Genomic DNA, 25,582 nt, shown 5'->3' with positions numbered 1-25,582 from the left:
GCCTCTTCTGCTCCCCACTCTGTCTCTGGTGAATCCTCTCACCACCCCTGCACCTCTGGCTTGTACCCCAGTTCTGTATGCACAAATAAATAATAGCTATCATTTAAAAAAAAAAGAAAAGAAAAAAGACTGCTCAGGCCCCACCCCCAAACAAATTGTTGGTCCAGAGTGGATCTGGCCATTATCAGTCCCTGACTGGTGACTAATGCACAGCCAGGGTAGAGGATCACTGACTGCTTCGTGGTCTGCTTGCTTCGTGGACGTGGTCATCCAGTCATGCAAGAATGGATTCCCAAAGGGGTAGAACTGGGATTTGGCTTTCCACCTTTTCTAACAGGGCTGCCATTTGAAGAGTTCTCTCTGCACTCTGGAGACACATCACTGTCTCTGTTTTGAAACCGCAAAAACCCTGTTTGCTCCAGCTCTTAAAGTTATTGGTTCCACAGAAAGAAAACCGTGAAGAATAATCACAGATCATGTGCATTGAGTGCAAGCTTTTGTCAAGACACTCTCTTAAGCATCTTCTTGTCTTAATCTACTTGGTGTTTTTCTTTCCTTATGACCTAGGCATTTTTCATCTTCATTTAACAGATAAGGAAATTTGAGGCATGAATAAGTGAATGAACTTGTCTCAGGTCACCACTAGGAAGTGTAGAGCCAGGATAGAAAACGCAGGGAGAGCTCACAATTCCAACTACTAATCTGCATCCTCTCTAGAAATGGGAAGGCAAGATCCTGGGGAAAAGGACACAGCCCTGGAGAAATCTACACTTGCCCTTCTGAGTTTCATCGGTTTCATTAAGTGCTCTATTTGTAGGCTTCAGGTGATTCCGGCTCTGGGCCAGTTTGACTTGCAAGTTGTCCCTGTGCCTCTGTGGATGGGATGACTAAGGGCAGAGATCCCCTATCAGGTGGTAAAGCAGGAGAAGCCACATGCCCATGAGGGCTGGACAGAATGACCCAAGTAATCTCTTGGATGGATAACTTTGGCTTCAGGCCCCGAGGGGGCAATCTCTCCCCCTGGCCCTGGCTTCCTGCTGGTGGCAGAAAGGGAGTAATGGGAAGCTTGCAGGCCAAGGGGCAGTGTTCACAGCTTCTTATGACATGGAAGTTAGTGAGGTTATGGGCATACTTGGAATCCCAGCTGCAGGCGGGGAGGTGAACCACACTGCCTGACCTCCCTGGGAACTCTTCCTACCAGCCATTTCCAGGAAATGGACTGGGCTCTGTTTATCCAGCAGAAGAAACCCTATCCCCTCTGAAGTAAAGGCTAAAGTTGTTTTCCTTTTTACCCTTTTCCACTCAGGACACTGTTGTTAGGTTGAGCTGCACAACGTTGTCATCTTACTTGGCAGGCTACAGTGGGGGGGTGGGGGGAGGGGTTGGGCTATGAGCCCAGTTTATTAGCCCTGGATAATCCAATCCAAGTACTTTTCATCAGATTCTGAAGATTACAGGGGTGGGAATTGGGGTCCCTCAGGAGCTGTCCGGTGATTAAAACAAATCTGCGGTTATACAGCAAGGCGCCTGCCAGGGCAACAATCGGTTTGTGGAACAAGACTGCTAAGACTGGCATGCCAGACCTTCAGGATGGGGGTGGGGAGGTGGCTTTTTGTTAACCCTCTCAGCCATCCCATGAGAGTTGAGGGGAGGGATGCCTCTGGTCTTGATTCTGTCTCTGTTTATTCTTGTTTATTCCTTGACTCATCCGAAGCAATCTTAAGTCCAAAGGAAGCCTGAGAACGCATTCACATCTGGTCACAGGAGGCTTAGAAGATGTGAGATTAATTCCACAGCCCTGGTCCCTTCCTCCTCAGCTTGTGCGTCTCCTAGCACTTCAGAGGGAATGGCAGAGGCGGAGTGCCTGTGTTCTGGCCTGCCACGTGTGTGTAGGCATGGGGGCAGAAGTGGTGCAGTGTTTCCCTCCTGTGGGAACCCGTGACACATCCCCCACCTCACCCAAGGAAGAGAACAAGCCTTCATACACTGTAGGTGTATGAAAGATTGTTAACCCTTCTTGAGGAGTTTGTAGCCTCTAAACTAGTCTTATCAAAAGGTGATCTCCAGGAGGAGCTCAGAGCTCCTGGGGTTGGGATAGAGTTATCTAGTTGAGCATGGCAGAGCAGTGAACAAAGCTGGCGTGTGCAGGCTGTGGGCTCAGGCCAGCCCCCCCTTGGGAGTGCCCCATTACAGTAGCCTCCCCTGGAGGCCACAGCTCCTGAGCATCAAACACCCACCCAGTGGCTCTCTGCTCCTGTTTTCCCTTTCTACCAGGATGTTCTGCTGCTTAGTCAGTTCATCCGGCCTCACGGAGGTATGCTGCCCCAAAGGGTCACAGGCTTGTGCCCAGAAGAGCACCGCAAGATTGAGGAGTGTGTGAAGATGGCCCACCGAGCAGGTAGAAGGAGCACGAGCCCCACATCCCCATCCCTCCTGGAAGGGAAATGGACACCCAAGTCGTAGTCATCCTCCCTCCCAGTGCCAGCCTCCCCACCCCTTTGGGGTTTCCCCCTGGTCCCTATAGAGACCACACCCTAGAGGCTCTTCTCTCCACTCAGGTCTGCTCCCAAATCACAGGCCTCGACTTCCTGAAGGATTTGTTCCGAAGAGCAAACCACAACTCAACAGGTAAGCAAACTTGGATGTCAGCATCCTGGGTGTTCTGCAGACCCTGGACTCTCACTGTACCCCTGGGGAGGCCAGTGCTAGAGCCCATCCCACAGCCTGGGAAAGTTAAGAAGACTCTGGCTGGCTGTCCCATTCCCTTGCAGCTTGAGCACACTCCCCACCCCTTCACCCAGACCCATCCACACAGCTGCAGTTGATACTTTGTGCTCTGTCACCCTCCCTGCTGGCCTCAGGCTCTTTCCTCTTCCCTCTCCAGTGGGGCACTTAGCACAGTGGCAAAGAGGGAGAGAAGGTCTGCTGATTGGGCACTAGAATGTGCTAATCCCTTGTATATGACATCATACTAGATTGCTGTGGGAATGTCAGACCATTTCTGCAAACTTTCACTATCCCAGAACTGGGGTTACTAAAGGGCAAAATTGAGCCTTAGAAATGGGAGGGCTCATCAGGGAAGGGCCACCAAGCATAACCGTGCAAGTTGTGTACTGCGGAACCTCAAGGCAGCGTTCATGTAGATGATAAACGGTGCAGTTAACAACCTGCACAGCTGCCCATGGCGGCCCAGGAGATTTTAAAGTTTTATTTTATAAAAGAGAGGAAGGCCCTTGTTAGATCCTGGAATCTCATCAATCTGCCTCTCCTCCTAAGCAGGGTGGCCCCTTCTAGTGTAAGAACAGATTCCTTCTAACACTCCCAGCGTCCTTCCTATTGTGAGTTCCTCTCCCTCCTCTAAGATAACCACACTCATACACCTTGTGCAGAGTAGATTGAGCTCTATAAAATTGATTCTGGTGTCTCTTCCTGCTTTAGCCTGTCCAGCTGCCACTAAACTGCTCTCTGTAGGGAACCAAAGATGATTGAAGCAATGCAGGACATCCCATCCCATCCCCCAGCAAATCGCTAGACTGATTCCCAGCAGGATCCAGGCCTGGAGAGTGGGAGGTCAAGCAGATACCAGCTCTGAATTGCTGTTCGGGGTACAGGGGGAGCCTACACTCTGGCTATCTCCATGCCCCCCCACCCCCATCTCTACCTACACCTCCCACATTGCTAGCAGGGCCATTTGCCAGCAGCCCTGGAGAAGCAGGACATGTTAACCTCTTCCTGCCATTCCCAAATGTGCTATGGACTGGGGATTGAGCGCCACCCACCCCCATGCCTACCCTCCTCCCAACCCCCCATCCCACACACACGTTGAGAGACAGTAGCAGGCCTGAGGACACAATCCATCTTGCCCTTAGGCCTTTGAAGCCAAGCCAGGCTCCCTCCCATATATCCGGTGTCCTTTTACGTGACACAGGATTGATGACACAGGATTGATGACGTGTGGGAGCTCTTAGGTTGCAAAAGTCTGAGCGGGGGAGGGGTTGTTATAGGAGTCCTGCTATGTGGGAGTTGATTCTGTGCAAGGGGACTTTATGATTCCATCCAGAGGTCCTTGAGCTGCCATCATTGGCCCAAGCTCTGCCGGACCCCAAGGAGTCAGGCTTTCTCCTTCCTCTGCCCCTTCAGGGGAGGTAGGAAAGTGCTCTTTTAGGAAGGAACCTTGGCTCTTCCTTGAGCTGGAATGCTCCCAGAAAGCTGACTGGACAATGCCCAGGCCCTACCACCCCTGCCCCACTTCCCCCACCAGCTGGCTGCTCCTTGTGGCACAGGCATCAGGCCCAGGCCTAGCTGAAGTTCAGTTTCCCTCAGGTCCTTCCAGAGAATGAGAGAGAAGAGCTTTAAGGCAGTAGTTCTGGAAATTCCTGTCAGCCTCGGGATTTAGGCCCCTTGAATCCGTGTGAGCATTCTTTTTGGGGACCCTGCTCTCCACCCCCATCTCATCACCCTCTCTGGGAGATGCCAGCAAAGGGGCCTGCCAGGTGTCCCTCTCTTCACCTTTACTCATCTGCTGTGGCAGCATCACCAACCCTAGAAAGAGTCTCTGGGGCCAGCAGTCTTCCCGAGTAGGGCACTGAATTGCCAGCCATCCCCTGCCGGCTGGACCAGCCCTTCTTGCAGTTTTTGACTCCCTGTCAAAGCTACCCTCTGCACTGAACAGGACAAAGTCCAGAGATGCTCAATTGAAAAGTATAAATCAGTCTTTTTTTTTTTTTTTTAAGCCAGGGTGATTAATGCTTTTTAATTGAAAGTCCTTCATTTGAGTGGCTCTAGAGATGGCTGGGTCGAGCCCCAACCTAACATGGAGGCAGGGGAGGATCCTGGCCTTTGCCATGACTGAGCTTTCACGACTAAGGGTGGGCCTCTCTGGATAAAATCCAAGTTTCATTCTGGATGGAGTAAACCCTTGAATCCAGCCGGCATGAGCCACTTTTCCGGGAACTATCAAGGCCCTTGCCATCCCCAAAGGAGGCCAAAGGACTGTGGGGGCAGCCACCTTCCCCCCACCCCTCTCCTGCTTACAGGAACCTTCCTGGGTTAGGTCTGCACCCATGGGCCTTCACCCTTGACTCCCATAGTGGGTTGGGCGAATGGCAGGGGTCCTGCAGCAGTTATGGGTAACCGGGGGGCTCCCTGAAGGCTAACTGACCGAGGCAGCCAAGTGGGAAAGAGGGAAGGATTCCTCTGGGCCCTTACATCAGCCTCTCCTCTTTCCCCACCTCCTCTCCCAGCAAATACACACAAACATTGACCACTCAGAAAGATCAAGGGAGCACGTAGCACTGGGCTGCTTGACCCTGGACGTGCACGCACACGTACACACACACACGCTTGTGGCAGCAAGAACCCAGCCCGTCTGTTTATAGCACACTCCATGTTTGCTCCCAGAAAAAACCTGTAGTCCTCAAGAAAGAAAAACTGGTGAAAGGGTTTGGCCAGCCAACCTTGGGTTTTCCCCAGTAGGCTGCCCACTCTCCCATCTCTGCTACCTCCGGTCCTCCCTCTGCAGGTACCTGACCCGCTGGTCTCCCCACTCTGTCAAACCCATCTACAATAAAGGGCATCGCTGGAACAAGGTGCGCATGGCTGTGGGGTCACCCCTCCTGAAAGACAACACCTCCTACTCAAGAAGACCTCTGGCGCTGTATCACTGACGGAGGGCTTCCTGCCAGTCTGGCCAGAACTGATCGTGTCCTCCAGCACCCGAGCCCTGGGCCACCATTCAGCCCCATCCATCCCACCAGCAGGTGGCCCTGCTTCTCCAGCCCGAGCAGCAGAAGGGACTACAGCACCTCCGGTGCCTGCCCAGCAGCAGTGCTGGGAGCTGAGGCAGGGAGGGCACTTGTGCTCCTTGGCAGCTACTGTGATCACGTGACTGGCTTGGGCCAGAGGACAATTTTGCCCAAAGGAGTGTCATAAACCAGGCTCATGTGCTGCTCCTTGGGGTGTGTGCGCTCGCTGCTTGGGAAGTGCGGGGAGCTGGGGGTGGTTTCTGACTGATTACTAGCATTGAGTCATTAATTTCTTGTGATGGGCTGCATGAATACAACCAAAGGGAGTTGTTGACCAAACAGGTTTCCAGCCTCTTTCTTGACAGCTGTTAACTCTTCAGCCTAGGGGGCTGCAAGGAGGAGGAGATTGGGCCATCTGGTGTGGGTACAGTGCTCATCTAACACCACGCGCTGCCTTCCTCTAAGAGCTCCCAGCCATCACTCCTGCCATTTTACCCTCCATTATCTCTCTAGTTAGCACATTCCTCAGCTCAGTTGGCCTGAGTCTGGCACCAGATGGAGGTGGAAATGAGGGGAAGGACAGAACAAACAGACCAAGCTCACTAAAATTTATGGAAATAATGACGACATTCTACATAAAAATCCCCAGGCTGGCACCCTCCTACAGCATGAAGGGCAGGTCTATGTTCTTCTCACCAGTGCCCACGTAGATGTAGCCACAGTTCTTAGTGCGGGGAGCGTGGTAGAAGGTGAGGCCTGGCCAAAGCAGGCTGCGCAGCACCACCAGGGCATTGCCTCGCTCCATCTGGATGCTCCAGGACCCTGGGGGGAGAGGCGGGCAGAAGGTGAGGCATGGGTGCGGAGAGGCCCCCAACTCCTTGGCTCAGGTGCTAAGTTTCCACAGGGGGAAGGGGAGACAATTTAATTATCCATGTACTTACTCCTGATTGCTATTTCACTGCTCATTAAAGCCACTTCCAGAGGAGGCTAACGGAAATGAAAAGAGGTGAGACTCAATCCAATCTGTTAGTTCCTGTCAACAAGTCTAGTTAAGTGCGGGAGGAAGCTGAATCCACAGGCAAGGGGAGTTGGGGCCAGGCTAGGGGAGACTTTCTGGGGGCTTTCTCTCCTCAGGTAGTCACGGTCAGTGACCTTCAGGCCTAGTGTAGTTTGCCCCACTAGTGACTTTGTACTCTCTTCCTCAGCCCCAGGCTCTGCTCTGGGATGAGTTAGACCAGACGAGGGCCTCACAAAGAAGCTGGGCTGTTTCAGGCTTCCCAGCTCAACAGCCCTTTCTGGCAGCTGGTAGGCAGCTATCCTTGGCAGGAGGGGACTTAGACTGCAGCTGATGGGCCTTTGTCTATACTGGTTTCTGCCCTGGTTTTTGCTCCCCAGACAGGAGCAGTCCAGCCTGGGGCTGACTTGTGCAGCCATGAGTACTTGGCTGGAAGGGCCTGATCCAGCTCCAGAACCAAGGGAGGGAGCCGCTGTGTGGGAGGAAGGAGCCTGGGAAAATCGCCTCTGGATGTAGATCTGGAGCTTCTATTCCCCTGCGCACTGAGGCCTCTCCCAGACCCAGCCGCAGCACTGCTCCAAGCCCTGCCAGAAAGGCAAATGCTTTGAAGGTTTTGGTGTTGGACCAGCCAGTGATACAGAGAACTGCGCTGAGGCCTTCATCAGCTGCCAGCTCAGCCCGGCTGCTTGGCTCCTGCCGCCCAAGCTTCCCACAGGCCTCCTCCAACCATGGCCCACCCTGGTCAATCCACACCCAATGGCCTCACAATTCAGTCCCCACCCACTGGGGGCCACCCTGTATCCATGAGATCTGACCACCAGGAACCGTGGCCCCAGTGGCAGTTGACCCCAGCCAGGATGCTGTCACTAGCCCAGGTCAAAGCTGGAGCTTTCTGGGGGTGTGTAGGTCAGCTGACTTTAGCTTGCTCAAGGAGAAACTGGCACAAAACCCACCCAACACTGCAGTGGCCTCCCCCAAAGGCCACTGCCCTGTAAGTTAAGTTGAAGCCACACTGTGGGCCCCAAGCTCCACACTACCAGCCAGACAGCATCAAGAAGAGGGCCCTGGGTTCCCAGAGCTCTGACTGGGGCACTATCCAGAGACGAGACCTGTACTGGCTCGAGAAGTGTTGTCCCTGTCCTGCAACTCCTCCCTGGGTATCAAAGTCTACCTCTCACACCTGCCATCAACTCTAGAGGCCCTTCCCTGGATGCCTTCCTAAGCTCTCACCCAGAAACTGGCCAGAAGCAGACCCTGAGGAAGTCACAATCCACAGCCCTCCTTGTCGCTCCACTGCCCAGAGCACCTTCTGGGGCCAGCTTCCTAGAGACAGTCTCACCCTGCCCTTTATGCCCACAATCACACGGCCCCCTTGAACAGAGGGCAGCTCTGTGTCCTCCGCCCACAGAGGAAGGACAGCTTGCAATCTTCCTGGGCTGATTGCCACTCTGGAGAAATGGAATCTTTGGGGTTCCCCAATCTGGACCACTAACACCTTGGCAAACCCTGGGTGAGGGCCAGGTCCTGACCTTCCCTCACTGAAGCCTGCCCACCTAAGGTTCAGCCACCTCTTGCCTCCAGTTGATGAGGGGCCTAGGCTCGCCGGCAGGGCCACCTCCCACCCCTGGTGGCAAGGAAACAGTGATGCTAAAGACACACTGTGGCCCTGGGCGGCCAGGCAGGGAAGGGGCAGAGCTAAGCAGGCTGCAGGGTGCTGGCAGAGTAAGGACCTGGCTGTGAGGGGCCAGCCAGCCACACTGCCTCCCTCCCCCTTGCATTCCTGTCACACTCCTGTCCTCTCCTTGTCCCTGGCTCAGCTGGTCGCCCAGGAAACAGACTCAACGTGCCAGTAGTCACGTACCATCTACCTGGGGAGCCAGGCACTTGCTGTCACCTTCACCCACTTTTCTTACTGCAAATGCTAAAAATGCTGTTGCCACCTCTTCTACCGGGGGCAGGGAGAATACCTCTGCACCCCTCGTGTTTCAGGTCACAGCCCCTTGCCTTTCCCAAACCTCCCTCCTGTCCTTGGCCCCCCAGGGGCCACTCTGCCCCACAGTTCTCTATTTTGAAGATGTGAGAGGCAAGTTTGTAGCTCAGGACCTCGGCCTCTTAGAATCAGCGGGAAGTCCTGGGTTTCCTTAGCTCCAGGGTTTCACCCTCTTAATGGGGAAGCTTCCCAGAGGAGGTGCTTATCATAACTACATTCTCCGGCCCTCTGAGAAGGAAGGTAGTGAAGCTCTGAGATGCAGTTTGAGGGGGTGAATGGGCTACGCAGTTGGTGGGGAGGGTGGTACAAATGACTTAAGCCCTAAAGTCAGACCAGTACCCACAAAACAGCCACGGGTTCCTTCTCTCAGCAGCCACTTGCCCATGTCGAGGCCACAATGTATGGACAAACTCCTGGAGGCCTTAATGGGGCAGGGTGGTGAGGGCAGGGTGGTGAGGGCAGGACCTGGTCCAGAAGGCAGAGCCCTGTCAGTCCAGCTTGCAAAGGGCTGAATAGGAGGAGGCACACACCCCCACCCACACACACACCCCAGTGCAAGGCCAGCTTGGGCAACCATGTTCTGCACTCCTCCGATGCCCCTGTCACACACAGCCTTTCACTAGCCACTCCACCACCATTTATTTGAAAGGCCCCTCTGCAGGCAGACCGGCCCCCTGCTGCCCTCTGCTGCCCGGACTGGGCACTGCTGCTGCAAGCAGGCTTCTGCTGGTCCTGCCCAAAGAGGCGGGAGGAGAAGGCCTCTGCCCACCCCCACACCTCAGTCGCTGCCCTGCCTGGGCCTCTGCTTCTCAGGACACCAATGACGTCTGTGAGGCACCATTTCCATTTCCCAGCCCCTGTTTTCATGTGCTCTTCCCAAAGCTCTGTGAGGCGAGGACCGTCTGTCTCATTCTTCACTGCATCCCCAGGCCATGTAGTGACTGCTCAGTGGCTATTTGCTCATGGAATGGAAGTGAAGGAGGACTGAGTAGCCCGTCACTTCCTAGCAACCTGCCAGTCTGCCCCCCACCCCGTGCTCCCTCTAGCTTCACCTGGCAGCAGCCCAACATCAGAGAACTCTGCAACCGCCAGGAGGGTGGCTCTGCCCCCAAAGCTGCTTGCTCCCACGAAACCCTTCAGATCCCAGGACACAGCAAGACAGCTCAGGATTTTTGAGGTCCCAAGCAACACCCTTCCCCATCCTCTCCTCAGCCAGTGCTGGCCAGGGACAAACCGCTGAGTGACCAGTCCACCTCCGTGGATAGTACTGCATGGAGAACAGGACACCCAGACCTAACCTAAACCACTCCTACTCAGAGGTGACACACATCCCCCTGAACGATAACTTCAGAGAGAAAGGCGAAAAGTGAAACTGCACTGCCAAACTGCATCCCTCCAGCTAGCCCTGGTGTCCCAGGGATCTATTCCTTGGGACTTGGGGCCAAGGCTGCTGGCCCCCAAGCAGGACAGCCTCCCAGCTTCCTTCTGCTCTGTCACTGGCAGATGAGGAAGGGAGTCTGGGAGCAAAATCTGTCTTCCCCTGACCACCCACACCCCCACCACACGACCCCCACCAACACATCAAGGAAAAACTGGGCCTAACTAGTCCTGAAAGCTTTCCAGTGGTGGTCCCACGAGGAAAGGAGCTGGAGGCCAGAAGCTGGGGCGTCTCCCACGGCCAAGCCAAAAGCATCCCTCCCTCAGGCCCATACACATAGGAGAAGACAGGAGGGCACCCCCCCCCCCGGCTCCCACACTGAAGACAAAGCAGTGATGGGCACACCAGAATGTGGAACCATCAGCTGATCCTTCAGTCATAAGGCCAACTGTTCGCAGTCCAGGTCCTCATATATCTGCAGCTACCCACCCCACAGGCCTCGATCCTATTCCTCCCAGGGGCCTGGTGAACTCACTGCTGACTAGATGCATCAGGGCAGCCTTAGCATTCTTTAGGAAGACCCCAGGGTTCCATGTCTTACACCCTTTCTGGAGAGAGAGCCAGCTTTCTCCTGTGTCCCCAAATGACAGGGCCAAGAGGGTGGATGGGGTGCCTTTAAGAAATCTTTGCCAGCTGCCCACACCCCATCTACCCTGCTACAGTCTTCACTGCAAAGACCCCAGCATGCTCCTGCTCCCCCCACTGCACAGAGGCCAGGAGTTGGTGCTCGGGGGTCCAGCACCTGTCACATGCCACATGTGCCTCAATGGCTGCAGGAGAGAAGGCTGAGAATTCAGCGCCAAGCAGGGCTTGCGAGCCACATCATGAAGCAGGGAGGTAGGGCTGCTGCCCCCAGATTAGGGGCTTTAAGAGGGCTTTCTTCTGCCCTTCTGCCCCTGGCTCTGGGTCCCACCACCAGAGCTCCTGGCTCCCTTTATCAACTGGAGATGTGCAGCTCCCTCCAGCTGCTGGCCAGGCGGGAGATAATGAGAGTCTGGAGAATATGACTGATTGGTGAGAAATTCCCTGGTCCCTATAAACCTTATCTCTAGGGGAGCCCCTTTCCATGTCTAGTGTGCCTTGACTCAGGCGCCCCCACGTGGCAGAGACCAGAATGGCCTCTGGCAGCTCTCACCTGGTTGAGATCCATGTCTGGCCCCTACAGTTGCAGCCCTGAAACTTTTATTGACACAACCAGCTCACAAGCCACCAGCATTTCCTCCTGTGTTTCCCATAACCTCTCACCCCTTCACCCGCTAGGTTCGCTAATCCTGTCCAACTCTCCTCTAAAGACTTTCTGCCAGTAAAAATAGTAACACCAACCATTTTTATTTGAGTCCTAATTGTATATTAGGCACTCTGATGAATGATAAGTATATGTACTAACTTATTTAATTCTCATAACTACCAATGAGGCAGAAAATGTCCTTATTCCCCTTTAAGAAAGGAAGAATTGCGGCACAAGGAAATTGAGAGGTCTGTCCATGGCCACACAGCTAATAAGTAACAGGCTCAGAATTCCAGCCCACACTGATGCCAGAGCCATTGCCTTTAACCACCACCATCTCACCCGTTCCTGAATTCCAGCCCAGCTCAGGGATGGGTTGCTCATTGCTCCTCAAAATGTTTCCCAGAGTGGGGCCCTCCCTGGTGACGCAACGGGTTAAAGCACAGCACTATGAAGCTACCGCAGCCACTGCAGCATGAGTTTGATCCACAGCTGGGGGGTGACCCACATGGCGTGGCAGACCTCTCCTGTCTCACCGGCTGCTCCCCTCAGCAGTGTACTTCACCAATCTGCATGCTCTACTCCCCACTCTGTCTCTGGTGAATCCTCCCACCACCCCTGCACCTCTGGCCTGTACCTCAGTTCTGTATGCATAAATAAATAAATCTTTTTAAAAAAATGTTTCCCAGAGTGGTGGCACTAACAATTGTCCTGCATTTCCCATGATCCACTTAAAAGGAAACACCATTTACTTGAACCACAATTGATGTCAGGACACATAATCTAATACTGTGTCCCTGAGTTTAACTCTGAGTTTCTATTTCTTCATCTGTAAAATGGGGGTAATAATAGTATCTACCTCTTAGGGCAGCTATTAAGATTAAAGTGAGATAAGGCTAGAAGATGCTGAGTGCAGTGCCTGTCACGCAATTGGTAGTGTCATTGTTTTTATAGGTTATCATCAGCATTGTCACCATCCCTCCAGTTCTCAGAGGGGTGGGAAAGAGCAGGAACACTGAGTCAGCGCCTTGGGTGTGTCCTCTGATTGCTCAGAGCCTGGCATCTGTCCTGAGGTACAGCATCCAAGTAAGAGCATTTTCCCAAGCTAATTCCATTCATGATTGCTATGAAAATCAAGAGAACCTTGAGAGAGTTCCAGTATGTGGAAGCACATGGAAGACAATCCAAGCTTTTGTCATTTGCCAAACATTTACTGAGAGTTTACTATGATCTGAGCCTGTATAGGAACCCAAAGAAGCCCCTGCCACACACGCCCTTAAGGCGCCACCAGTGAACAACTCCTACCCAGGCACTTGACTCCAGTCTCAGAGCAGCGGCAAGTGACAGAGCCCAGTGCTCCGACCTGGAGCAGGCCCAGTGTCCTTAAGTAAGCGGCTATTACCTTTGGGGATGTCATGCTCCAAGGAATCCATGAAGTCCAACGAGGGGTCCAGGTCGGCCTTCTCAAGCAATGTCTTGTTCTTCAGCTCAACAGGCTCCCTGAAGTGGAAGTAGGAACTGAGCTTCTTGGCTTCCGACAAGGACAGTCCTAATGAGAGACCGAGGAGGAGGAAGGTGTGAAAAGGCAGAAAGTCTATATCCATATGATACGCTGGGACCCACAAGGCCAAATGCTCTCCTACCCCTCAGAAGGAAGGGGGTCAGGGTCTAGTGGCTGGGAAGCTCATGCCAACCACCAAATGCCAGCCCACTCGACCCATCCTCCCATGTACAGGGCCACAGTTCTTTCTGAGGAAGAGAGCAGTTTGCTCCAGATTCCTAGACCTGAGGCTGACTGTGCTTTGCAAAGAACCCTCTGACCTTGAGAGAGGCCCTGAGACTCACCTTCAAAGGTCCGATTGACATGGATGGGTCCCAAAGGGGTCTTAAAAAGAGCACCTCGGGGGATGACTGCCACTGCTTTGTCAATCTGGTCAATGATGGACACCAAGCGCGTCTCTTCCTTGATCTGAACCTGAGGAGACAGAAGACGAACCACCTGCCAGGGCACTGGGCACTCACCCCTGGCAAGTGCCCTCTACACAACCATGTCACCTAGTCAACAGTGTAGAGGCCACTTCCATGGAAAAGCAAGCCCACCCTCCTCTCCTGTAAAGAGTTTTCTTTCTTGGCCTCCCTGGTGGTACAAGGGATTAAAGTGCAGCACTATGAAGCCAGCCGTAGCCAATGCAGCATGAGTTTGATCCCCAGCCAGGGAGCTGACCCACATGGCATGGCAGACCTCTCCTGTCCCACCCCCTGCTCCCCTCAGCAGTGTGTTTCAGTAGATCTGCCTGTTCTGTTCCCCACTCTATCTCTGGTGAATTCTCACACTGCCTCCCTTACCGCTGGCCTATGCCCCAGTTCTTATATACATAAATAATAAAATAAACCTTTTTAAAAAATGGGGACGCTCTTTTTTGTTTTAAGATTTATTTATTTATGTATACAGAACTGGGGTATAGGCCAGAGGTGTGGTGGGTGAGAGCATCACCAGTTAGGGCCGGGAGATGCTCTTCATGGCACTGGTGTGAAAAGATCTCCAAAATATATTGTTAGGTGAAAAAAACAAGGTGCAGAACTGTGTATCTAACATCTGTCACTTGTTTGTTTTTTAAGATTAAAATAAAATATACAGAAGATACTTGTTGCCCTTTGTATCTACATAAACTATCTACAGAAGCAACATTGTAACAAAATGACCTTGAGTGCCTCAAGGATAGTTCAGTCCCCTGTGTCAAAATGTAGATCCCTGTGCTTGAGACTATGCATTTCTAACACTCAAAACATGGGGTGCTCAATACTGAGGGTGCTTTTGACCCAGCCTACATTGGGATTCACATGCATGCAAAACAGAAACACTAATGTCCCACAGGGGAGGACCTTGGTAACTGGTGGGCGGGGAACTAATATATACTTATCTGTATCTTTGAATTTTGAATCCTATAGATGTAGTGTCTAGTAAAACAAACATTAATACAAACTATAAGAGCATGTGTACATTCCCTTACCCCAGAACACAGCACAGAACCCCTATTCCCAGCCCCTGCTCCCAAATCAGAGCCAGAGTCCCAGGAAAGTCGCACATCCTCTCTCTACCCAGTCACTCAGGTTCCCTGTGGCCCTGGGCAAGTCACTTAACATCTCTACCACCTGGGAAGTAAAATGGCAACTTCACAGAGCTGTAAGAATTAGATGACACAGGCCCCATACATAGTACCCCATGCCCAGCCCAGCAGTGGTGGAGGTAATGTAGCAGCTAAGTTTGGAGTGACCCTCACCCTCCTCCTCTGTCTTCACTCACCACTACTTCTTCTTCGAAGACCTTTTCGCCGTCTTTCACCTTCTGCATTTCAGTGTGTTCATATTCGTGTGAGGGGTCTCCCATGAAGCGGCCAGTCACCACCGATGTCTGCAAAGCCATCTCCTCTGTGGCGGGGGGCAAGAGGCTCCACTCCATGCAGTTGAGGCTGCTAACAACATTCACGTCAGCCAGGTTCCCCCTCCCTCCTACACTGCCCTTTCTCCCTAAGGGTCAGGCCCAAGAAAAGCTCTTGGGATTGGGAATCACATCTTTTCCCCCTTGGGAGACCTAAGTGCCTGTGGTGCAGCGACTCCATATGTGCTATAAATGCAATTTTATTTTTTAATATATATAATAGTTTATTTTTACATCATTTTGTGCATTTTTCCATCTCATTTACAATCCCCTTGGGCAATTTTATTTTTTTAAAGGTCATAAAGTTTCCTGTCTGCTGAAATTCCAAGCAGTTCTCCTAGATACCTGGATTGTGAGAGTCCAGAAGTTTCTGGAAGCAGAACTTCCTTCTCCCACAGTGACCCTGCCTTGGTGTACCCCGAGTTGTGTTCAGACTGCCTTGTAAGCCAACAGCACAGCTCTCTTCCCCCATTTCTCATGAAGACCAGGCTCCAAGACCTCTCTTCCACTGAAGTCTTTAGGGGTACCACCCAGCAAGTCCTTTCCCTCCCCTCCTCTCTAACCCATCTAGGACCAGCTGACTTTCTGCCCTTAACTCTCCACTGGCTCCTTGCAACAGAAAAGCTTTTAACTTTCTAAAACAATAGCCCTCAAATCTATGCTGCTCTTCCCCCTCCCTCTTTTTTCCTCAGCTCTGAGCAATAATCAGAATAATAATTAGCCTCTCTGAAACCTTTCTTTCCCCCTCACTTTCACTCTCTGCCACTGCACTGTGATTTCTGGCCCCCCTACCCCAAGAAATTTCTTAGTAGGTCATCCATGGAGCCAAAAAGTTATATGCACTTCCATTTCTTTTTCCTTTGACATCTCCCTTCTCCCTCCTCCGGTACCCTAAATGTTTTCAGGGATCTATTCACACCCCTCTGCTCCCTGGAGTCTCACCCATCTGACTCTGTAGGCCCCTAGCTACTGCCTAGTTGATATCCAGAATCCAGTCTCTTACCACTGATTGTCCCCCGGTTCAATTTGCTGTTGCTTAGATATTGCTGCGGCCTCAGAACTGACCTCCCCCTTCCATGCCTGCTCTCTCTTCAGTCCAATGCCAACTCAACTGTTAAGCACAGCACTGAGAAGCTAAAGCCACTTCCTCATGAGTTCGATCCCTGGCACCAGAGGTGATCCACATGGCACAACAGACCTCTCCTGACCCACCTGCTGCTCCCCTCAGCAGTATACTTCGACAAGCTGCCTGTTCGGCTCCCCGCTCTGTCTCTGGTGAATCCTCTCATCCTCTCGCCCTGCAGCTCTACCACCGCCCCTGTACCGCTAGCCTGTACCCCAGTTCCGTATGCACAAATAAATAAATCTTAAAAAAAAAAAAACCTAAGCCAGATCATATCCCTGTGCAGAATCTTCCAATAACTTCTCATTGAGCCAAGTCTTAATGCCCAACAAAGTTCTACATGATTGTCTCTGGCCACTCATCTCTGACTTCATGTCCTACAATGCTCCCCTCCTCACTCCTCACTTCAGTCACACCAATCACAATGGGGTCCCACAAACATGCTAAGCACATGTCTCAGGACCTTTGCACTTGCCTGGAAATCTCTTCCTTCAGATGAATATATAGTTCACTCTCTCATTTGCATCAGGTTTCTTCTCAATTGTTACCTATCAGAGATGTCATCCCTGGCCATCCTAATTAAAATAGTATCGTAGGTCCTCCCTGGTAGCACAATGGGTTAAAGCCCAGTACTGCAAGCTAGCCACAGCCACTTTGCTTCAGTGCCAGATCAATCCTCAGCCCCACAGTTGACCCACATGGTGCAGCAGACCTCTCCTGTCTCGCCCGCTGCTCCCCTCAGCAGGCTGCGTTGTTGATCTGCCTGTTCTGCTCCCCACTCTGTCTCTGGTGAATCCTCTCACTGCCCCTGCACCTCTGGCCTGTACCCCAGTTCTATATGCATAAATAAAAAATAGTATCCCACCCTGTGTTCTCTGCTCTTCTTGGACTTAACATCAGTTGATCTGCAATATGTGTATTGATGTATGGTCTTTCTCCCATACCCCTCCCACCAACATATTATAATGTAACCTCCATGAAGACAAGGATTTGTCTCTATTACCACTGAATTCCTGGTGCCCAGATCAATTCCTGGGTCCAGAGAGAACAAAAACTTATAAAGTGAAATCTCTATTTTGAGTCTAAATTTCTCTTCTGAACTCCAGATTTGTACTTTACTATGCCTCCTTATCACCCTGCCCCCTCCCTATGACCCTCATTCCTAACTCACTAGCTCTCCCCTAGTCCTGCTCCCCAAATTCTCTATTCTCTCCCAGTAGTCACATATATACCAATTTACCCAGCTCCCTTAATTGGAAAGGGGTAAACCGTGACCTCTTCATCTCCCTTCCAGTCAGTCAGTCACAGCCCTGCCAGCTCTACCACTTTAATCTTTCCAACCCATCCCTTCCACTCCATTCTTTTAGCTACCTCTTCCTTTTGGTCCTAAATGACTCCTAAGTATTTATTCAAGGCTATCCTGCCCACTCAGACCTCAGCTGATTGTTGTTTCCAGCCCCTCAATGGCCCCACCATAGCCTATGGCCAGAGCTCAAACCCCTTGACTTCAGTGGCCATCCAGTTCTACCTAATACTATGGGCTGTCACCATCATGTTTATCCACCTGCTGTTGTTTCAGACACTCCAGCCAACAAGCTTGCAGAACTGTTCTAACTGGCATACTTCTTCCCCAGCACTTCTCTGGAGAACTGACTCTTTCAAATCTCAACCAGGTATCTCTTAGTGATACCTCTCTAAAATGCCCTGACTTGGACCTTCCCGGTTGGCACACCTGGTTAAAGCAGCACTATGAAGCTGGCTGCAGCTGCTTCAGCACCAGTTTGATCCCTGGCCACCTCCTGGCCAGGAAGGTGACCCACGTGGCACAGCAGACCTTTCTAGTCTTGCCAGCCCGTTGCTCCGCTCAGCTGTGTTCTTCCTCAGTCTGCCTGTTCTGCTCCCCACTCTGTCTCTGGTGAATCCTCTCACCACCCCTGTACCCCAGTTCTGTACGCATAAATAAATCTTAAAAAAAAAAAGGAGCCCTGACTTGGTTCCCCTTTGTGTATATATATATATATCTACTTTAGTTTTAACACATTTTGCTCTAACTATTGGGTTAAGGAAAGTCTCCGGCCCTTGGGTGTAAATAACTTGGAGATATGGGTGGATCTTAGCCATCTCTGTAGCCTCAAGTGCAGCACAGGATGCATGCAATCAGTGCAGGATTGACACAAGACTAGATAAATGAGTCCAATTTCCTGCAACCTCAATGGACTATTTTATAAGATGTCTAGCCCCTCATGACCAGGGGGGCTGGTTTAAAAAAACAAAAAGATTAAATGATACTGTATGGTAGTATTCAGGGAGGTTTCTCCAGTTCTTAAGTCCTTTCTTTCCCATTCCTCCTGAGTTCACTACTCCCCAGAGCGACTCCCACTATGAGCCGACACCACCACTGAAGACCCAAACTGAGTTTCTAGGAAAGCCAGGACTACACCTGCCTCCCTATCTTGCTCCACCTCGGGTTCTTGGCAGTGTCTCTACTATAAGGTCACCCGCCTGCCTGTTTCTCTAGCCCCCATCCCGGGTCTTCCCAGGGCCCCTCCCCTTAGATTTCATCTCCGTGCTTCCCCACCCCTTCGGCCTTGCTGGGCTTTCAGGGTTTTGCCCCTCCATCCTCTCTCTTTTAGTTCCGCCCGCCCCTGCCGGCCTCTCAGGCCCTAGAATTTAGTCCAACTGCTCTCTGGAGCTCAGAGGCCCGCCCCTCTTGAGTCCTGCTGCGCGAGCACCCCTTTCCAACGCCCAGCGTCCCCTGTCAGCATCCCCCTGCCGCCTCAGCCCCGCCTGGCCTGCCCCTGCGCTGCCTCCACCTGTACAGCGTCTTGCGCGGTGCGAGCTGGTCTTCACTCAGGCCCTGTGCGATGTAGTAATCGGCGATGATGCCGAGGATGCGGCCCCAGAAGAGGACTCTGTGGTAACGGTAATCGCGCTTAACCAGCAGAAGGGAGGTGAGCAGCGAGGCCCGCCGGTCGGGACTGAGACCCTGCCCACTGCCAGATGCCAGCTCCAGCGACAGCAGGAGGCTCTCGGCGTCCATCCTGCCTGCTAACCTGCTCAACGACCGCGGAAGTTGCTAGGAGAAGCCGTCTCTATGGAAACCAAAGCCCCACCCCTCCGCAAGGCAGTAAGCAGGATTCCACTTTCCAACAGTCCCTGGCCCAGCTCTCTTACACCTCCGGTCAGCCTTTGCCAAGTCTGGGCATATACAATGAGCTCTCCTTTTCAGAGTTGGGGACATCCTGTGCTCAGTCATCATGACAAGAGGTGGGCTCCCCCCTCTTTAACCAAGTGTGTGATAGGAGGTCCCAGTCCAGCCTATAAGAGTTTAGGGTTTCAAGACAATCTCCCCCAAATCAAGTCTTATCGAATGGGGTTCATCCTTTTATTTGAGTCTTCAAATACCTTATTATTTACCTTCTAAAGGTCTATTCCACTTGACGTGACAAATGGAGACTTAGGTAATGGGGCAAGGTATACAGCCACAACAGGAGTGTAGGGATACAAAAAAAGTATGTTACTTAAAAACTACATTTTGCCATCAACTACCACCTACATATATCTTTCTTGGGACCTGCCACTATTGTTTTCAGGTCCCAATGGTGGCCACAGATGAAAGACCAGAACACCACCACAGCTGGGGCTCTTCAATGCTTGGGCTAAAAGTCTTTATTCTGCATACAAACTGTATAAAACCCTGCCATTTCTGCCTTTCTGGGGCTGACTTTTGGGAGCTAACTCACTAAGCCTGCCAGTGTGACAAATCTTTCTCTCTCTGACTCAGTGCCACCTTAATTCTCTGGGAAATTGCCAGTACAACCTCTGCAGTCCAAGGTCAAACCCATAAAGCCAGATTCCTCAGCATGTTTGTTGCCAGGGAAGGAGGTGGGCTTTATTGTTAATATTAACTGATTTTTTAATTTTTGGATTTGTTTGAAGGACTCATGAAATATATGGGCCCCAGTGCCGAGCCAATAGAGAAGTATCTAAATTACCCAAATAATTATTTTGTTTTGATTGCCAAGGCATTGTTTCTGAAGACTTTTAAAACTAGTACTTTAAGGAATCTGGCTTGGCTTAATGTGTCTTCCATCTCAAAACAATTTATAACTTCATTGTTCAACACACTCCCCCTTTTATTCAGGCCTCTCAGCCTGTTCTTTCTCAGTTGGGAGGTAGGACTCTATTCCTCTCCTGTAGCATATACCTGACAATCAGTCAAATTCTAGCTGGTGGAATATACTTCAAGTAGTGATAGCACAGTTAAGTACTCCAAAACTTACGTTTTCATTAATTCTATATTTGCTCAGCACTTATGAATGGCAATTTCATTTCGGGGACCACAATCTAAAGCCAGAGAAGGAAGCCCTGCAACATTCCAATGCTACCACCTTTGGCAGGTCAAATCTTGTTTAATTATTTCAGAGTAAAACAACACAGGATGTACAACACATTGTAAAGCACTCACTCTCTAGAGCCCGGTGGACTGGGTTTGAATACAGTGTCACCCAGGCAAGTAGTTTCAATCTCCCCAAGTCTCATTCATCTATAAAACAGGAACAATAAAAATACTGTGCAAGTCTGTTAAGATTAGACAATGTATGTAAAGTGCTTAAAATATAGAATAAAATATAAACTAAACTTTTTATGTTTCCTTAGTGAAACATAAAAAACACAAAATCCTTAAGCATAAAAAAAGTTTATATTTCTATTGTTTATGTGTCTGTTGTACTTACAGACACAGGCACCCATGCACACGCACACACACACATATCTATCTCCAACAGCAGTAGATTGAGGATTCTGTCCTCAACTTAAAATATAAGCAGGGTTCCTTAGGGACAAAAGTCAAGACTTAGTGGTTAGGGCAGTAGTAAGGAAGAGAATAAAAGCAAGGACATGTAGCCGACTCAGCAATGTAGGTGAGGAGGAATCGCCACAGGAAGGGGGGGAAGTGTTTGCAGAGACAATAGTAGCTGCTAGAAGCCACCAGAGAAGGCAGAGGGACATTTGGCTTCAAGGAACTGATTAACAAAGGGAAGTGCTGGGGTCTGGGCCTCTAGCCTACAGCTTGCAAAGACAGTATTCTCAGACCCCCTCGCATGTGACCTCTGCTTTGGGCAGCTACTTTAAGGATCACAAAAGCCAGCAAGTGGTAAGGAAAGAACAAAGGGCGAGAGTTGGCTAATAAGGACTTAGTCCCAACTTTCCTATCAAATTGTGATAGAAACCTAGTAAGTCACTTTACTTCCCATACTGGCCTGAAACTAAAGCCCTGAAGCATAAGAAGGCAAGGAGAAAGGCCAAAGTACTCTAGCCGCAAGCCAGGAAATTCTCTTTAGCCAAAAGTTTCAAGAAAATGCAAACCACTATCTAGCCATTTTATATTTAAGTTCATGAGACACACCCACACTACATCTAGTAAGATTTCTGGAAAGCACAGCAAAAAGCAGAAAAGAGCCACCCTCTTAAGTGTGTCTATGGGCCCAAGACTGTTAGCTGATCACAAACAGAATCATCTACCCAGCACCTTCTGAGAAAAATCAACCTTTGATTCAAAGATGTGTTGTTCAAAGATGATTATTATAGCCACAGCCATGAGGAAATGTGAAGAGAGGAGGCAGGCAGGCAGGCTAGAATCCATCAGCAAAAGCTGATGCCACAAGGGGGAAAATAATTGAGTCACTGTTCACGATCAAGAAGGTTCCCCATTCACTCATGGAAGCCTTTCAGGGTCAGCGGGGCCTGGAACCAAATATAATCCTCCCAGGCAGTGGTTGGGATGGCAGGACTGCCACAGGACAAGGCTACAGTCAGTTTGTGGCCCCGGCTGGGTACTCGGTAGTTGAGCTTGGGTCGAAACCAATCCTCTCCACAGTCGCGATGCCCTTGTGCCATGACAATGGTGCCCATGAGTGGAGGAGCCTGCAGCTCACTGAAGGCATCAGCCATGAAAATGGCTCGGAAGAGACGGCGCAAACAAGCTGCTGTGCTCAGGCTCTGGTCCATGCTATTGGGGGCCAAGCGGGACAAGTCAAGCTCATAGAACTCCTTGGGACTTAGGGCATTTCCCCCAAGGAGAATCAGCACTCTGGGCACTAGAGTCCGGGCAAAGAGTCCCTCTAGGTGGCTGAGGACACTTTCCAGTTCTGTCAGGGCTTGCTGGCATTTTCTGCTACTCGCCTCAGCAGTGGCCCGATTTTTCTTCTTCACCACATCCTCTGCCTGTGAAGATAAAGAATGGTAAGAGAGAAGGACAAAGTAGAGAGACGCTAAATAATGCCCTTTGAAGAACCCTGTTGAGAGTTTCCCATTCAGAGGACCCCATGGTCAAACACTGAGCTTTTTCATAGGGAAATAGGTCAAAAAGGAAATAAACTGTGTGTCAAACCATAATATTCCCATGCCAAGAGCAGCAAAAACAAAATAAGCAACTAAAAGAAATCAAGGAGGTTGGTTGGCAGGCGGCAAATTTTTGTTGTCCTGGGTGTGGTAACAGGAATGAAGATAATTTAGTCCAAAAATGGTGATTCTGGAGTTGGTCTTTCAGGAATCCTTGGAAAAATGAGCACATGCTTATTTGTGCTGCCCTCTGAAATAGTATTAAACGAAGGAGAAAAAAGGGGAGAATAGACAAAGTGAGATTCCAAGTATAAAGCGAACTGAACACAGACAACAGAGGTCCAAGGCTACCTTTTAAAAGGTAGAAAGCAGATGGAAGAGTTCACGAGAGCTGAATACCAAGCGCAGACAGAGGAGACACCTATGAGAAGCAAACTGATTCACGCGGCTGAATCCCAGAAAAGGCTCAGGAACTGGTAATTTAGCAGGGCTAGACTATGAAAGCACTAGCATGGGGACAAAGTGACAGAAGCCACAAGGCCCCAATGCATTCCTGAAGCTAGCTGCTTAGGATCACTGGCCTTGAAGATTTTGTAGACCTCCTTTTTTTACCTGCCTAAGGTCTCAGAGTGATAGTCTCCCCCAACAACTTGTCCCAAAATCTATGCCTACCTGGGGAGGAAGTTTTCGGTAGAAGTGCTTAAGTTGTTCATAGGGCAGAGGGAGTTGCTGGCGCTGGTACATGATATGCTTCAGAAGTTCACAAGTAAACCGACAGCAGCCTTCTTGGCTCACCGGCCCTGGAAACACCACTGGCACCATGCAGTCTCTGGGGCGAAAGGTCTCTGAGGGGTTGGGAGGTTCTTGGGCCGAGGTAGTCTCAAGCAGTTCTATCTGGGAATTGTGCGTTTCCTCCGAATTCTCATACCACTCCATGTCTGGTAATGCCAGAGGAATAAAGGGGAAAAATGAAAAACGTAAAGGCCAAAGTCAGTCTTTCCATTCCTTATGGCCTCATCAGCCACCGCTACGGAGGACACGCCCCGACAGAGGCGTATTCCCTCCGAAAACTCCTAGGATGTGGGCAGTGGTAGGGAGATTCTGTGTTCCAGTCGCCTAAGGTGATGTAAGTGACGGCAGGATGGGCATAGGGGGCGCAGTGGAAAGAGGGGGGTATCTTCAGACACAACGACTGAAGCCCCGCCCAGAAAGCGGAGGCCCTCATCTGAAAATGAAAGAAAATGTAGTCCAGCGGGGTCCAGAACGGTGCCAAGAGGAAGGCAAAGTAGGGGCAAGAGCGTCCAGAGCGGCGGGGGCAATGGAGTCACCGGGACCGGGCCAAAGCCACAGAGACGTCGGGAAACCGGGAAGGCTAAGTGACTGGAGAAGCGACAGCAGGGCGGAAACTGTCTCCCAGGCTCCCGGGGCTGCGAACCCCCCTCCTTACCAGGGACAGCGATCCGGGTCAGCACTCCCGGCTCCGGAGCCGCCATCGCCACCTCCTCCCTCTTCTCAGTTCGGTTTGAATAGGTGTCCCGCAGGGTATCATGGGAAGCCAAAGCCTCGACTTCCGGCTCCGCAGAACCGGAAGTGAGGGCGCGGTGCCGCGGCTATGAAGTGGATCCAAGCTGGGCTGGGTTGGGGTTTGAGGCCTGAGCGCCTTCCTTAACACCCTCGCGGGGGCACGCCTCGCGGGGACACGCCGAACCCTTCCCCAACAAGGAACCCTCGCTCTCTCAGCCGCCGAGCGCTAACTTCCGAAAGACACGCCCCTCCCGCTGCCGGTCGCTCCTGCGTTCACTGTGCAACTATTTCGTGCCAGACCCTGACCTAGGTACTGGAGACTGCGGCAGGCAAGCCAGAAGCACCCGCTGTATACAGTGTCGTGAATTATAAAATGAGGGGTATAGGGCCTGTGAATGTGAAGAACTGGAATGCCTCAGAAGGAGGCTGTGACCTGTGGGATGAGAATTTTCAAGAAGATGCCCTACAGGTCTGGAGACCCTGAGAGACAAAAGCATCCTCTGGTCAAGGAGTACAGATTGTAGAGTTAAGGCTGTGGTCAGCAGACAAGAGCCTGATCATGCCAAGGCCTCATAGGCTCTGTGTTTGTATTTGACCCTGTAGGGAGGGAGCTAGAGTTTAAATAGGGAAGTGACATAATTAAATTTACATAAATTTAATCTACATTGGATGCTGGGTAGAGATTAGATTATAGGGAGGATAAGAGAGGAGGCAGGGATACCAGTTAAAACTGGCAACTGCAATTACCCAAGTGTATGGTGAGAGACCTGAATTATGGTATTCACAGTGAGGTGGAGAGAACTGAAGAAACCCTAGAGAGAATTAAGTAAATCCAATGAGCATGACTTGACTGATCTCAGAAAGAAGTTTATAAAGAGACTACCATGAAGATCAGTTGTTTCTTTTTTTCTTCCCAATAGCTCTGTGCCAGTTGTGCCATTCAAAAATAGAGGAAATACTAGCTGAGGACCAGGTTTTGGGGGACATGGGTAAGGGAGAAAGTTGAATTCAGTTTTTCATTACTGAATTTTCTATTTCACTGGATAGTGAAGAGATATTTAGGAAAAGCATTAGGATTAGAGAGAGGCCCTCCCTGGTGGTACAGTGGGTTAAAGTGCAACACTGCAAGCTGGCCTCAGCCACTTCAGTGCAAGTTCGATCCCCCACCGGGAGGTGATCCACATGGCCCAACAGACCTCTCCTGACTTGACCGCTGCTCCCCTCAGCAGTGTACTTCATCAATCTGCCTGTTCTGCTCCCCACTCTGTCTCTGGTGAATCCTCTTATGCCCCTGCCTCTCTAGTCTATACCCCAGTTCTGTACGCATAAAAGTAAATAAATCTTTAAAAAAATATATTTAGAGAGATGTATTTGAGAGTCAGAAGCATGGGAGTGGATAAGGACACTCAGGATAAACTGGGATCCTGAATGCACTAATGTTTAGAGGATGGACAAAGAGAGAAAAGAGTGTGGAAGAGACTGAAGAGTAGCCAAAGAAGTTTAAAGAATTAAGGACAAATATCAGGTGAGGGAAGTTTAAAAAACAAAGATTTCAGGAAATAGGAGCCAGAGCTCAAAAAGATGCAATGAAATTACAAAGATTAATATACTGTGGAATTGACTAAGTAGTAAACAAACAAAACATGATGAGGTGCTGGAAATAGAAAGGAAAAAAAAAAGTTCAGAAACTGATCTATATATCTCAGTGTATGAGAGAGAGAGATTGTGATAGTTGGTGA

At 50.7% G+C, this 25,582-nt stretch overlaps 3 protein-coding genes across 4 annotated transcripts in view; 1 reads left to right on the top strand and 2 right to left on the bottom strand.

Annotated features, from left to right (window-relative positions):
• MRPS18A (mitochondrial ribosomal protein S18A) overlaps positions 1-6,075 on the top strand; it is a 17,692-nt gene extending 11,617 nt beyond the window's left edge. The window contains exons 3-5 of the mRNA XM_004674015.2: positions 2,275-2,398; positions 2,559-2,628; positions 5,522-6,075. Coding sequence (XP_004674072.1) covers positions 2,275-2,398; positions 2,559-2,628; positions 5,522-5,666 — 339 coding nt within the window. The 3' untranslated portion in view covers positions 5,667-6,075. The remainder of the gene's footprint in view (positions 1-2,274; positions 2,399-2,558; positions 2,629-5,521) is intronic.
• A 271-nt stretch (positions 6,076-6,346) lies between these two features.
• RSPH9 (radial spoke head 9 homolog (Chlamydomonas)) lies at positions 6,347-20,636 on the bottom strand. 2 transcript variants are annotated; one of them, XM_012723938.1, is made up of 5 exons: positions 20,446-20,636; positions 14,720-14,885; positions 13,261-13,390; positions 12,818-12,964; positions 6,347-6,566 (listed from the first exon to the last, which is right to left on the bottom strand). In XM_012723938.1, the coding sequence occupies exons 1-5, from the start codon at positions 20,517-20,519 to the stop codon at positions 6,406-6,408; spliced, it is 678 nt and encodes a 225-aa protein (XP_012579392.1). In that variant the 5' UTR covers positions 20,520-20,636; the 3' UTR covers positions 6,347-6,405. The 2 variants fall into 2 exon arrangements, with proteins under 2 accessions (XP_012579392.1, XP_004673581.1); XM_004673524.2 differs by lacking the exon at positions 20,446-20,636 and adding an exon at positions 18,791-19,163.
• Positions 20,637-20,682: 46 nt separating this feature from the next.
• Positions 20,683-23,838, bottom strand: MAD2L1BP (MAD2L1 binding protein). The gene is made up of 3 exons (XM_004673523.2): positions 23,767-23,838; positions 22,992-23,257; positions 20,683-22,202 (listed from the first exon to the last, which is right to left on the bottom strand). The coding sequence occupies exons 1-3, from the start codon at positions 23,810-23,812 to the stop codon at positions 21,690-21,692; spliced, it is 825 nt and encodes a 274-aa protein (XP_004673580.1). The 5' UTR covers positions 23,813-23,838; the 3' UTR covers positions 20,683-21,689.
• Positions 23,839-25,582: the final 1,744 nt, after the last annotated feature.

This window comes from Condylura cristata, unplaced genomic scaffold (genome assembly GCF_000260355.1).
Source record: "Condylura cristata isolate star-nosed mole 26May11 unplaced genomic scaffold, ConCri1.0 scaffold00001, whole genome shotgun sequence".
Taxonomy (NCBI): domain Eukaryota; kingdom Metazoa; phylum Chordata; class Mammalia; order Eulipotyphla; family Talpidae; genus Condylura; species Condylura cristata.
Note: the sequence above shows the minus strand (reverse complement) of the source record. Positions and strands in the feature narration are given on the sequence as shown.

Excerpts from the sequence above, each read along its gene's own strand:
- RSPH9 (XM_004673524.2), bottom strand. The coding sequence starts at position 19,017 with ATGGACGCCGAGAGCCTCCTGCTGTCGCTGGAGCTGGCATCTGGCAGT. Across the intron at positions 13,391-14,719 it reads TCTTCGAAGAAGAAGTAGTG|GTTCAGATCAAGGAAGAGAC; the intron begins GTGAGTGAAGAC and ends CTGTCTCCTCAG. Across the intron at positions 6,567-12,817 it reads GGAGCATGACATCCCCAAAG|GGTCCTGGAGCATCCAGATG; the intron begins GTAATAGCCGCT and ends CTCTCCCCCCAG.
- MAD2L1BP (XM_004673523.2), bottom strand. The coding sequence starts at position 23,812 with ATGGCGGCTCCGGAGCCGGGAGTGCTGACCCGGATCGCTGTCCCTG. Across the intron at positions 23,258-23,766 it reads GACCCGGATCGCTGTCCCTG|ACATGGAGTGGTATGAGAAT; the intron begins GTAAGGAGGGGG and ends TGGCATTACCAG. Across the intron at positions 22,203-22,991 it reads ACCGAAAACTTCCTCCCCAG|GCAGAGGATGTGGTGAAGAA; the intron begins GTAGGCATAGAT and ends TTATCTTCACAG.